Raw genomic sequence first — 12,909 nt, 5'->3', positions numbered from 1 at the left:
GCTCCGTAAACGGGTCTCGGAAATGCATGCGCTGCGCACCCTTTGTCCGCCGTGCCCGGCAATAAAGCCCGTGGCCAATGTTGCGCCCGTCCCGAAAACCTTGGCGCCCAGAGGCCTGGCGCCGCTGTCGACGATGCCGTCATGTTGAGACTCTCTTGAAGCTGAGCAGGGCTGGCGCCTTTCTTTCATTTTTTTTTTTTTGCCCTCGCCTGCATCGTGTGTGTGTTGCACCGCGGCGCGAGAGCCCGAACGCACTCACCATACATGTCGAAACAAAATTAAAGGGAGGCAGAGGGTTCGCACACGTTTCCAAAGGCGAAGAAGCCTTGGCGACATAATCACAACTGCAAGAACACGTTCCTGGCAAATTTGGACCCTAATAATTCACTGTTTGATATTGAGTGGTCGTGTATCGTGGGCCGTCATGCAAGCAAACACCCCGTCTCTGGCATTGTGACTGCATGCCAAAGGCGTCCAGTGTCAGTCCCTGGGTCGAGCTCGACTCAAAAACTTTAAATTGCATCCTCATGCAAATGTGAGGCAACTCCAGCCGAAGCCATGGTCCTGTCCGCTGCTGGCTGGTCAGATCCAGTTGGGGGCACGGCAAGCAAGAATTCATGTACTGAACGGCGCAAGGCTCTGATGGAGTACATGAGCAACATTTTTCGTGTGCGCAGACTCGTAATGAACAACACAAGCTCTTGAGCCTTGGTAGCAAAATCCATGCAAACGGCACCAGAAGAGATCTGTACATAAGTTGCTCGTGGCCAAGGATCTGTGCCAACATCAGCGTCCACGTTTCAGCTCGGTGGGTTTTTTTTTCCCCAGCAGATCCAGCAGGTCGTGGACATTGCGACTCGTTACGGAGTACTCTGCACCCGTCTCGCCCCTTTGGTGTCATGACGCCTGCTTCTTGGTGCCCAATAGTTGATCTTCGCCTCGCCTTGTGCGGCCTGCGTCGCAGCCCTTTGTCGGCTTTCTGCCGAGTGTAGATTCCCATTTTCATCTTGATTTTTCTGGCCGCCTGGTCGGATTCAACCCTGGAATGTAGTTAGTCCGGGTCCGCTTTGGGTGCTGACAACCGGCCGCCTGGCCATGTTGGACAGCAACAAGTCTCTGCATAGGGCGGAATGAGGCAATCACGCTTCCGTTGCGATGAGTGATGACGGTCTAGTCGGAAAATACACAACAGGTGCCGAGCCAGGCACTTTTTAGGGCCTTGGCAAGATTGGCTCGAAACATATGTACACCGAGGTAGAGGGGTCAGGCCAAGTAGTACGTAAATCCCGTGCAGACAGATGCCGGCATTGGACAAGCAAATGAGTCGTTGCGGATTGCCAGGCACTGCTCGGACGCACGAGTGCTCAGGTGCTCAGCTCAGGTGCTCAGCTCAGGTGCTCAGGCGCTCAGGTGCGTCCCGTGCGATTTTCACATCTGGATTGCGCTCTGCATTGTCGACGTCCGTCGCGACTTCCCGGACACCAAACCCACGGGTTATTGCCAGTATTATTAGTCAACGGTTTGCTGGTTCCACCTCCGCCCACGCCTCCCTCCCTCCTGGTAGCCTATTTTCCAGTCTTCATGCAATTTCTTTCTCGAAGCATACTATCCAACGTTAAACCCAGCCGGCGATCAAATGGGACGCTGAAGAGGTAAGGATGAGGGGGGGAGGGGATGCGTTGTACAAACATGGATCAAGGCTCTAATGGTGGACTAGGCTCATTTCCAACTCGCCGTGTTCCACGTGTACTTATTTTTTTTTTTCCAACAGCCTGCGGCGTAAACACGTTGAGATCTCGAGACGCTCCCCGCCACAAGACACGTGGACACACAGGCCTACCGATCAAACAGAGGTTCCGAGTCGAGGTCCGTCCCTCATGTCAATGTCTAGGGCGGCTTGGTGTCGCCGATCCGTCGCTCCTCAGCTCCAGTGAGACGGCTGTCATGGAGTTGGAGGACTAGCACCAGTGCTGATCTGAGTGGCATAGCTAGCAGTTCTTTCTCCAGATAACAACCCATGGCGTTTCCTGTTGACTCGCTCCAGGATTGGCACGCCGTCAAGCTCAAGTGGGCGCCACTTGGTCGTAAGTGGTACTCGAGGCTCTTCGGCTCATCAGGCCATATTCATTTTAGCAGCTCTGGAAGGGCTTGGCTAGACTTCTAAATACTTACGTTGCCTGTCCCTCCCTCAATAACTACCTTTTCTACCCACCCAGGCTAACGCTAACGGGCTCGAGTGTGCCTGCTTCAGACTTGTCTGTTACCTCGCGGTCACGGACATAGTAGCCAAGTTGCACTCCTGTCCCAATCTCGTACAGAGTATATTCAACAACTAATAGCTGGCGCACTGTGGTCCATACATACCTTTCACTAGTAACACGCACTCTTGTTGCCATCTACCGGGTCTCCAAGCTTGATGCGTGCAACAAGGAGCTGTGCCAGAGAGCCCAACAATCATGCGCACCTTTTCCTGCTCAACATGGGAGAGGCGGGGATCGAACTCGGGCATGCGACATATTTTCAAACTTGTTACTGACGGTCAATCGGCACGATTTCCCTTGCAGCATCTACCAGCCTCTTCACAATAGCAAGTAACAGGGCCTCTCTCTGCCCTTCGAGAATCCCCATTGACAATCCGGGCCTTTGGTCACCACTGGTCACCCTTTCCTTCCATGAAGAGTTCGACAAGTCTACCACGACGGAGCCGGGCTGAGAACTTTTTACGTCTAAGATTTCCTTGTTTAATCCAGACGTCTGAGAAAGCTAGACCAACTCTACCCCTGGCAAGCCTTGCTACCACGACCCAGCAGCTCATCTCTTCAAATGCCTGAGCCACGGTCCTCATCAGGATTGTTGCCGGGCTTTGTCTCAAGTTCCCTCTATTCGTATTGTACAATCTCGTCTCCAGACCGCTCGCTGCCTTTGGACATTGGGCGGACTTGAATTCAGACAAAGCGCACGCCCCACCTTGCAGCCATATCCCTCTTCCGCTTCTCGAGAGTCGGGCCTCTTTGCTTCTGTCGACCTTTTGATACACGCCCACCCTACCGAGTTGCGTTTGTACCTGTTTCTGGCCGAGCGATCTCCATGCATGTAATCGCAACAAGACCTAGTCACGCTTTTGCTGCTCCGTACCACTCCATCCAAAGGGTGCATACATACATACATACATACATACATCACCCCTGCGACGGCCTGCCTGGATGTCGACTGCAGAGCGTGCTTGTATGTGTGTTCGATTTCCGGGATGAGTGAGGATGCCCAACGTCAAAGCAGGAACAAGTCAGTCGGTGTAAACAACTCGCAGGGCTCAGCAGCGTGAGTACACGGATCAAGTTGTGCCTGACCAAGGCTGGCCTGAACTTTTGCTTGGATGCAACTCTTTTCTTTGACCACGGCTTTGGAGTGAGGTGGAAGTAGTCGGCGCGATTGTGTCGTTACGAGTAGTACGGAGCACATCCGCGCTGTCTATCCATTCCTCTGCCTTCACGATAGCTTAGCTCCAATCCCGGCCCCCCTCCCACTTCCCACTGCAAGCCACATTGTGGCCTGCCCAGAAATAACCCTCTTTGTCCTCTGCCAACCTTCGTCACTGGCGGCCATGCGGACAAGGGCTCGGGGCCAGGGTGCGGATCCAGGCAGACGATGGAGTAAGCAAGGCGTTGTCGCACTCCCCAAACAAAAACTCTGTTGTTCTGGTCGAGCCCAGGAGGCTGATGGCGCTGGCTTGTCCGTTCGCCGTTGACCTGGATTGTGGCTTGTTCTAGGGGACCAGTTCAGAACAGGCCCAAGCCTCCGTTCGGGTCATGCCTGAATCATGGCACACGGGCCCGTGATATTCTATCTGCCACAGGCTCGCATCAAATCCAACCGTGCCTGGGTCGGTATTGCAGCGGCTGCTCAATCCGTACCGCCCAGCCGACGATGAAGTCGCATCTCAAGGTTCCTATGCTGGCACTGGCACCCTCCCCTGGACAAGTATGTATTTTCGTCATGGCAAAGGAGCAAGTCGATGTCTTGGGATGTCTGCCCACCCGTTAGCGTGGAACTCGGCCGTGGGCGCCCACCAATCTTGTTCGTGGATCGATGTATAAGACCCAAAGCAACTCCTCTTAACTTTCAGCCCTTCTGGCATGATGTGTGCCGTTATGTGGTGTCAGTCGCTGCCATGAATCCGAGACCTGTTTCCCTCGTTTCACCTTTCGATATCCAGCTCTGACTGAACTCAACGGGCGAAGGGCATCCCACCTTCTGGCAGTCCTCGGGCTCCAATCTACCAGGCATTTGGACACTGACTCGGTGTCTGCCTGGTAAGCCACCAAGACCCTGGTGTCGTTTCTCTAACACCCTAGCAAGACCGGGCATCTCCCAAGGGGCTAAGAACTGTTATGCTGAGGGACTGGTGATCGAGGTTCGCGGAATACCTGATCACGGGGTACGAACTTACGAGTCGTAAAGGCGGTTCTCACAGCCCGCGAAACCACCAGCCGCATACCGCCCGCCTCACCCTGCCCTACAGAGTCGAGCCCAAGTGGCCTGCTGAACAAACCTCTTCCGACTCCTGCCTCATTCCGCGATTTAAACGCTAAGGCATAATAAATTCCTATTACCGCCTGGGAGGCATGAATCTGAACGACTCGTGGCTCCGCTGAGCTTTGACAACGCTCACAGACCCCTCGTCAAATCAAGACACATGCAACGCGACTATGCCTTTAAATTTGTGCAAAGCTCAAAGACAGCAGCTACATCAGATCAACTTGACCGGCACCACTTGAGCCTTTGACTGAGTGTGCCGCAGATTTAACAGAAAGTCTTCTTACACTCGCTTTTTACTGCTGTTTTCCTTCCCGTCTTTTTTTTTTTTTTCCTTTTGGGCTTATTGGCTGTGTATCTTATCCACGAGCACCCACATTCGACATTCGTTCTAGTTGAGACACACACGAATACAGTGGGCTTTCTGTTTCCTGCTTCTTCAGTTCGCCATCTGGCCTTTGAAGCCGGAGCCAGCTCATTACTTGATAGACGAGACAACGAGTTTTGTGGCCCGACTGGTGGCCTCCTTTGACGTGTAAAGAGGTGGCACACCTTTCTCTGTCCTCCCCCCCCAACGACAACACAAGGTGTAACCTGAACGCTGAAATTCTTGGAAACCTTGGGGAGAGTGGCTCTGGCGTGGTATGGACCAGTCTCGTCGAGGCGGGAAGCAGAATGAGCAACCCGTTCCCCAGGCCTCACAGTCAAGATACTCGCTACCAGCACCAACAGCTCCTGCCTCGACCGCAGGCGGCAGCACAGCAGAGCGTTACCGACCGACGCCTCTGAATTTGTCAACGACGACACCAAGAAGCATGGGAGTAGGTGGTAATTATAGCAGCTACTATCAGGATCCTCCATCAGGGTACTCTGCCTCGACAATGTCTTCTACTCTCCTAGCATACGGCTCTGATTATGGGAACGATACGCGGACGCAGACATCGGCATTTGGTGGCTACAATGCGAGTATGATGATGTACAACGTGCCGGCAAGCACGGCAGCACAACAGGCAGTCTATGATACGCAGCAATTTACGCCGCGGCAACATGCAGCGATGCAGATGGTGCCGTCAGACGTGGCATCGAGCTACTTCGCCTCTGATACATCTGGCGGCGGCGCAACGTCTTTGCAAGCATCAGGACAGGGCTCCAGTGCCTCATATCAGCATCAAAACACGGGCATAGGCTACCCCAGCAGCATGGCCGAACTACAGCAGCCCGGAGGCGCAAACCCTGGAATGTCAGACGGTCGCGATGCGGACGATGCCATGGCTCTCAAGTGGAGCAGCTATCAGCGACAACTGGGAACCGTGTTCCGGGATGTGTCTGATGGGCAGCTTGAGAGGGCGTCAAGCACGCTGTTGGAGTTGTCCAAGTGGCTGCTGCCTCAGGTGCCTCAACTAGGTACGATGGAGAAAAAAAGGGTCTCGTCTCTTTTATCTTTCCTCCTTTCTCACCTTCTTTGCTTGTTCTCTTTTCGTTTCTTCCCTTTTCTTGTTCGGTCTGAGTGTCCATTAACAGTCGCCTAGGGTTACATCAAGACGATCCGTCGCTGCATGAAGAGAGACTGAAGCTTTGGAACGACTTCAATCATGGCTGGCTAGCGCTGGCGTTTCAGCAGAAACAGCTCATGACCTCTGGGCAGCAGATTTCCAGCTCGCAGAGGCTCATGACCAAGGAGCAGATTGAGGGCCTGGGGGACGAGCTCGTACGATTATGCGACGGACTTGAACGGCACGGGCTAGTGGACTACGAGTATGGGGTGTGGGAGGAACAAATCGAAGAAGGTATGTTTGAAATTGATGACATGGCCAGCAGTTTAGGAGAAGCTAATGCAGGGTTCTCTTACCAAACAAAAAAACAGCCTTAGAGGCGTGCCTTGACTTGTTCCCCAAGTGACGGAGGGTAGCTTGAAACGACCAGCCAGCAAACGCATAGACTCTTCCTTTTTTTTTAAGAGGGGGGTGGGCAAGGGGATTTCAACCTCATGGACACCTGTGAGAATGGCTTGGAGCCTGAAAAACCCTGACGGGCTGCAGTCGACACATGACCCATGTCGTTGATCTTTTGGACATTTGCATCTCGAGCGCAACTAGACCAATTCTCGGAGCATCTGCGATGATGACGATGACGACGAAGAAAATGAAGATGCCGATAGGACATGCGGCAAATTCCCAGGCCAATCGATGTCGGCAATGGCGACGGACAAGTTCTTGTTTTACTCGGTTGACATAGAGGTGCTTCTTTTTTTTTCATTTTTCTTTTCACCATGAGGTTTTTCATTTCATCAGGCGACAGCGGATACAGGAAACAGGAACTGTGTATGTCTGGGCCATTACCAGGGAGCATTGCAGCGCGTGATACCAAGGGCGCCAGGGGCCCATGATGGAGGAACAATGGCGGCGTTGGAGAGTAGGGGGTAAGGGGCTTTTGCATGACAGCGGGCCCCTTGCTCCCTTGTTTTCCCCTTCTTCACTGTTTGAGATGACTGGCATCGAGACGAGATGAAAAGTAGGGAATGACTGGATTTTGGTTCGGGTGTTGGTGTTGGGACTGTTTTTTATTTTTTTTATTTTTTTCCTTTTTTTTTGGGGGGGGGGCTTGTTGGATCTAAGTTGGGACGAGGTCGACGACGACATGAATGGCGGATAGACTGGGCGGCGCATACGGGCAAATTTGGCTTGGGGGCCAGAATGGCAAGATTTCGCATGCATAAATTCTGATGGCAGGGCGAGCGCCCGAGGCAGCTGGAGATGGGGGTTTAGAATTGCCAAATGCCAAACGGAACAAGGGGAATATATACACGTGTCTACGTTGATGGCCGGCGAGTGGTTGTTTGACTGTCATTTCGAGGCATCTGCGTCGTGCGAAGACGCCGTGGCTTGACTTGAGTGTGTACATTAATGCATGTAGATGTGAGCATGAGCATGAGCATGAGCCAGGGTGCGTGCGGGCGAGCACCAGCGATGGGCAAAAGGGAATAGATCCTCACTGGGCCCAGGACAGGACACGAGGCGAGGCAAGACTGACTGCCTGTGCCTGTGCATGTTCGTGGCTGACCTCCAGTTCCGAGTCCCTGAGCCGTTGGCTGGACTCGGTGACCGACGGCGGCGTTTGCGCATGTCAACACACGACTCACTCATTGGCCCGTCTTGTGCGTGTCTCGTGTCGGAGCAGACACTCAATGCCGCCGTGTGAAACGCAACGCAACGCAACGCAACGCAACGCATCCCGTGCCGTGTCCCTCACTGGTCCAGGGTCCGGCGGGTTGGTTTCAGCCGCGCTGCCAGCTGCTGCCGCCGCCCGTCTTGGACGATTTCCTCCTCGTCCACGCGTGCGTCGGGCGCGATTGGCAACCGCCCTCCGGCTTCCGACTTCCGGCCGCGGTGGATACCGGACCTCGGCGCCGGGGGGTGGCTCAATCGCCGTCGCCGTCGAGTCCCGCCCACCCGCTGGCCGGCCACCTACCCTATGGACAGTGGACAGTTGGACAGTGGACAGAGCCGGGCCCGCGCAGTTTTGCCGTGTTTGTGTGCGTCTGTTCGATGCAGCCTCGCATCGTGAGTGTGTGAGGGCCATGGCATCATGGCAGTGCTCTGCAGAGAAACGGACAAGGAGAACAGGGGTGCCGAATATATCCCAGTCAATGCTGATACTCATTATCATGATGCTATTCTTTTTATTCTTTCCATCCCATGCCAACACCACGACGCCACGCGGCGGAAAAGGTAATTTGTTTTTTTTTCTTTCACCAAAAGAAGGACCATCTTCCAGAGATGCCTCTTCCCGGGCCTCCCCCCATCTCAAGGACCAGCTGAACCTCGTCTCAGAACTTGTCTGCCAACATTGCCTCGATTAGCTCAGCGTCATCATGGCAACCGACGCGGAGCACACGCGCACATGTACGTGCAGACATGCAAAAGGGAAGACACTCACCCAGCGTCATGCTCATGCTCACGTCGGTATTCTCCACCATCTTGGTGAACTCGTCAAAGCTGATCTTGCCGTCATTGTCCAGGTCCGCCTCCATGATGGTCTTGTCCACAATCTGCTGCAGCTGCTGGTCCTTGAGGTTGCTGCCCACCATCATCTTGAGCACGATGAAGAGCTCGCCGTTGCTGATGTACCCGTCGCGGTCAATGTCGTACACCTTGAACGCGAACTGCAGCTTCTGCTCCTTGTTGCCCTTGCTGCTGAAGGCGCTGAGGCCCGACACGAACTCCTGGAAGTCGACGTCGCCGCCGCCGTCTTCGTCGAAGATGGCAATCATCCTGGCGGCCGAGAGCCTCGAGGCGTTAGTGCATCCGACGTGCAACGCTGGAACAGAGGGAATTTCTTTTCTTTTCTTTTCTTTTCTTTTCTTTTCTTTTCTTTTCCTTCCCTTCTCAGCACGTACCGTGTCGCCAGGGGGTTGGATGAGATCTGGGGAAGACTGAGGAACTCGTCGCGCTCGATCGTGCCGGAGTTGTCCTGCGACCGTGTGAGAATGGCCTCTGCCTTGCTCTCTTGGCTCCTTTGTTTCCGGGGCTAGGGGGGGCAAGAAGGGGAGGGGGTTTACTTTGTCGAGCTTCATGAAGCGCTTCCGTAACCGGTCGACTTCTTCTCTGTCGACTGCAGGGTGGGCAATTAGCAGCCGGGGCGGGAGGCGCATCGTCATTGGGGAGAGAGGGGGGCGGGTGCTCACAGTTGGAGCCTTGGACGATGTTGTCCAGGACTTGGCTGGTGGTGTTGCCCATGGTCGGTCGGGGGGGACTGCACAGACGGGCGCCTGTGACGACGGACGGGACGACGGAGGACGCCGTCGGTGTCTTGTCTTTCTTTCTTTCTTTCTTTTTTCGTTGCGACGAGGTTCCGGCGATGGGGGTCTCTGGAATTCGAGAGAGACGTCGACTTGCAAGTTGGGCGGGCGGGTAGTGATAAGGCTGAGTGAGGGCTGGGAGACCCGGAGCTTCGTGTTTGGCTGCCTACTCCGTACCTACGTAAGGTACCTACCTAGGTACTTATCAGGTACTCCGTACGGAGTACGTACCTGGCACACAACCTGGAGGGGTCACAAACTGGTCAAACTGGTCGTGGTCATGGATTGGACTCGGGAGCACGGGCCATTTCCGACGCCATGTGCGCGCGCCGGCCGCGCTGAGCTCCCGTTTGTCTGCGCCTAGCTGGGGGAACCTGGAAACCTCGGGTGCTTGAGGCACTCATGCTATGTAGGTATTTAAGTACTGTTTGTTAGTGGGCCCAGCTGCGTGCCGGACGGACTCGGCAGTACATCGGCCACCGCAGGAGTGGACTCGAGCCCAACACGTCACGTGCAAGGGCGAGCAGTGCTGCGGTGACCGGTCTACAGCCCAAGTACTGTACTTGCCATGCCTGACACAGGTGGCTCACGCCCACCTACAGGCGCCGGCTCGGTCCAACTTTAGAAGCTGCCAGAGCACAGTTCGCTGCACAGTTCGCTGCTGAGTGCAGCGTGCAGAGACAAACAGATGTCCCCAATCCTGCGAAATGAGGCGGTGGACGCCGCGCCATAAGTACCTTCCCCCCCAGCAGCAGTCGTCGGTGACTTTGGCCTGCCTGCCTGCCTGCCCGCCCCCCGGAGGTCTCTAGCGCGCTGCGCTGCCTGGCTCCCCCCCCGCGACTGGCAAGTACTAGCAGCCAAAGTCATCGCTCAACCGCCCTCTTTCCACGCCTGCAACCTGGTGAAAATTCTTCGCGCGCCAAAACCATCCCCAACGTCACCCCGTCGACCCTGACAACTTTGCCATCGAAAAAGTGCCACCACAGACCCTTTTTCATCCTTTTTCTTGGCAAAAGACTACTTTGCATGACTCTATTTATGACTTGATCGCTTTTTTTTGCGGATTTTCCGCTGGCTTGACGCCGACCTCGTCTCACCCGCCATCATGTCGTCACGCAAAGTCCGAGTCAAGAAGTTGAGTGTCAAAACTCCTCTTCCTGTGCTTCGAGAGGATCAGATCGATCCTTCTGAATATGAAGCACTCAGTTCTGACAACCAAATTTCAACCGGTGTCGAGCACGCCGAGGAAAAGGTGACCATAATTCCCTCCCAAACCTCGCACTCTGATATCACGTGGCGCGGCACGTGATATGGACATGGCGTATCGAACCAGTCCAAAACGGGTCGTCCACCCTGGCAGTCGAGGCACTTGGCTAACACATGCAACCCTCGCAATAGGAGTACCACTTGCAAAGTATTCTCAAAGATGCAGGAACTAGTAATACGCAAGAAATTCCTGTTCCGCCCCCCCAGGAGAGTGACATCAACTATGATGCGCTCTACCCCAGTAACTTTCACCAGCCGTCGTCGTATATCCGGTTTTCACAAACCGTGGAGGAGTGTATCGGTTGTCAGTATGACATGAGCGCCGAGGATACCGAGTTCCTCAAGTCATATAATGCCAAGTCTCCAGCAGGAGGCCCCTTGTCGGAAGATGACTATGAGCGAGTCATGGAAGTCTTTGAGGACACTGCGGCTGAGCAGACTCCGTTTGCGTCGGTCGACAACACCATTGTCGCCTATGACATGATGGTCCCCTCACTCAATCACCTTGGCAGCACCTCCATTCTCCAGCATGCCAAGGCGATCTATGAGTATTGGAGGAACGCTCGGCAGGAGAAGGGCAACAAGTCGTTGCACCCCACTCTCAAATTTGAGATTCATCAAGAGACAGACGACACTGACCCCTACGTCTGTTTCCGAAGAAGAGAAGCCAGACAGACCCGGAAGACAAGGGCTCGGGACAACAAGGTCGCCGAGACACTCAAGCGTCTTCGACGAGAGCTTGAGGATGGCCGGCAGCTTGTGCTATTATCATTTGAACGAGAAATGATGAAGCGCGAGTTGCTGCACATGGACCAGACCGTGTTTGAGGAGCGAGCCAAACTGAAGCAGATGAAGCTGAGGCTAGGTATCAAAGGCGAGGATGACGATCTTGTAAACCAAAAGGTAAGCAGCAAGCAAGCCATCCGAGCAACTCGCCCCGAACCAAAAGCAGCTTCCGTATACTGACTTGACTGCTCTGTAGCCCCAAAAACGCAAAGCCGCAGACCCTTCGAGTGTGCAGAGGCAACAGGCTACCCAGCTCCGGGCACCTGCCCGATCGGATGGCCGTTCTCTCGAACAGGACCTGGTGTTGCTGGCTGATTTGTTGGCACAGAAGGAGAACGAGCTCCGAGAAGAGATAGAGAACAAGGTCCAAAACCACCGTAGGTGGAACCAGAACCATATCGATCTCACTAGAGACCCGTTGTCGCCAGTAAAGGAGCAAGGCACGGAACTCAAGTTCCGACCGGCCAAGACTCAATATTTGATGACGCCACCAGCGTCCATTTCTTCAGAGGAAATGGATGTGGATGAGGTGCAAGCCGAGCCCATGCAGGCCGAGCCCATGGACATGGACAAGTTGCACCGGCTCCCCGTCTTCCAGTTCAAGGCGGGCACCATTTCACAAGACCAATCACAGACAAACCAGCCGTCGTTCCGGCGCCGAATCGGTCGTCTGCAACGGCTGTGGATTGATCGAAGGGGATTGGCAACATCGGCAAGGCTGGAGAGTAGCGACTATTCCGATCGGTGGAAATACGACTCTGACGACGAGGATATCGACCCCCCGGTGTACGAAGTCGATCCGTTTGATACCCGAGCCCTCAAGTTCCGAGCAACGATCCCACTGAGTCCGTACATGTTCCGTGGAGGACGGCCTCCAATTGCCCCAGAGACGGCACAAGGCACGGCAGCTGCGGCAGCGGCCCAAGCCGCAAGTAACAGAGCATTACCACAACCTCCTCCAGCAGCAGCACAAGCACAGGCAACGTCATAGAAGCTGACACGGCGTGCGCGGCCTGCCAGGCAGTGAAGGGACGTGTGTTTTTTTGTATGATTTTGATGTTGAGACTCCTCATAGAGCGGTGGTGTCTTTTCTGTTTGATTTCTTTTTAGTCTCTTGTCATCGCTAGTGATGGGGAGAGGAGAGCATTCCAGGGTCGCTTTGGCGGAGAAGAGGCTTTGCTTTGCAGCGGCCCAAGTCAGCCTGGAACTGTATAGTACTTATATATTCGGCAAGCGGAAGGTGGTTGGCGGGACGGATGGACATTTTGCGCGGAGTTGGGAGTTGACAAGTTGATAAGTTTGTGGCCATCCTTTATAGACGCAGAACCGGGGAGCCTCCAGAGGGCACGCACAAAAAAAAAAAAAAAAAGTAAAAAAAAAAAGTAAAACCAGGCTCGTTTAGCCGTCGAATATTGGGTTCCGCGCTTGCTCTTGTGATGGGGGCGTCCATCGAAGTGACACACATCAGAAGCTCCAAACAAAGCTGAGCATTGTCCGTAGTCAGGCGACGACGGAATGCATGCTCG

At 54.4% G+C, this 12,909-nt stretch overlaps 3 protein-coding genes across 3 annotated transcripts; 2 read left to right on the top strand and 1 right to left on the bottom strand.

Annotated features, from left to right (window-relative positions):
• Positions 1 to 5,414: 5,414 nt before the first annotated feature.
• MAM_07539 (uncharacterized protein) lies at positions 5,415 to 6,356 on the top strand (the record flags this gene model as incomplete). The annotated part of the gene is made up of 3 exons (XM_040826337.1): positions 5,415 to 5,937; positions 6,063 to 6,320; positions 6,352 to 6,356. The coding sequence occupies 3 exons, from the start codon at positions 5,415 to 5,417 to the stop codon at positions 6,354 to 6,356; spliced, it is 786 nt and encodes a 261-aa protein (XP_040675699.1).
• A 2,003-nt stretch (positions 6,357 to 8,359) lies between these two features.
• On the bottom strand, positions 8,360 to 9,269 carry MAM_07538 (Calcineurin subunit B; the record flags this gene model as incomplete). The annotated part of the gene is made up of 5 exons (XM_040826336.1): positions 8,360 to 8,370; positions 8,470 to 8,819; positions 8,930 to 9,003; positions 9,092 to 9,144; positions 9,218 to 9,269. 5 exons carry the CDS (start codon positions 9,267 to 9,269, stop codon positions 8,360 to 8,362), a joined length of 540 nt encoding a protein of 179 aa, XP_040675698.1.
• A 1,167-nt stretch (positions 9,270 to 10,436) lies between these two features.
• Positions 10,437 to 12,374, top strand: MAM_07537 (Enhancer of polycomb-lik; the record flags this gene model as incomplete). The annotated part of the gene is made up of 3 exons (XM_040826335.1): positions 10,437 to 10,583; positions 10,730 to 11,500; positions 11,580 to 12,374. The coding sequence occupies 3 exons, from the start codon at positions 10,437 to 10,439 to the stop codon at positions 12,372 to 12,374; spliced, it is 1,713 nt and encodes a 570-aa protein (XP_040675697.1).
• Between the last annotated feature and the right edge of the window lie 535 nt (positions 12,375 to 12,909).

Source organism: Metarhizium album (genome assembly GCF_000804445.1).
Source record: "Metarhizium album ARSEF 1941 chromosome Unknown scaffold_32, whole genome shotgun sequence".
Lineage (NCBI taxonomy): Eukaryota > Fungi > Ascomycota > Sordariomycetes > Hypocreales > Clavicipitaceae > Metarhizium > Metarhizium album.
The sequence above is the reverse complement of the archived record's forward strand: the minus strand, read 5'-3'. Positions and strand labels throughout refer to the sequence as shown.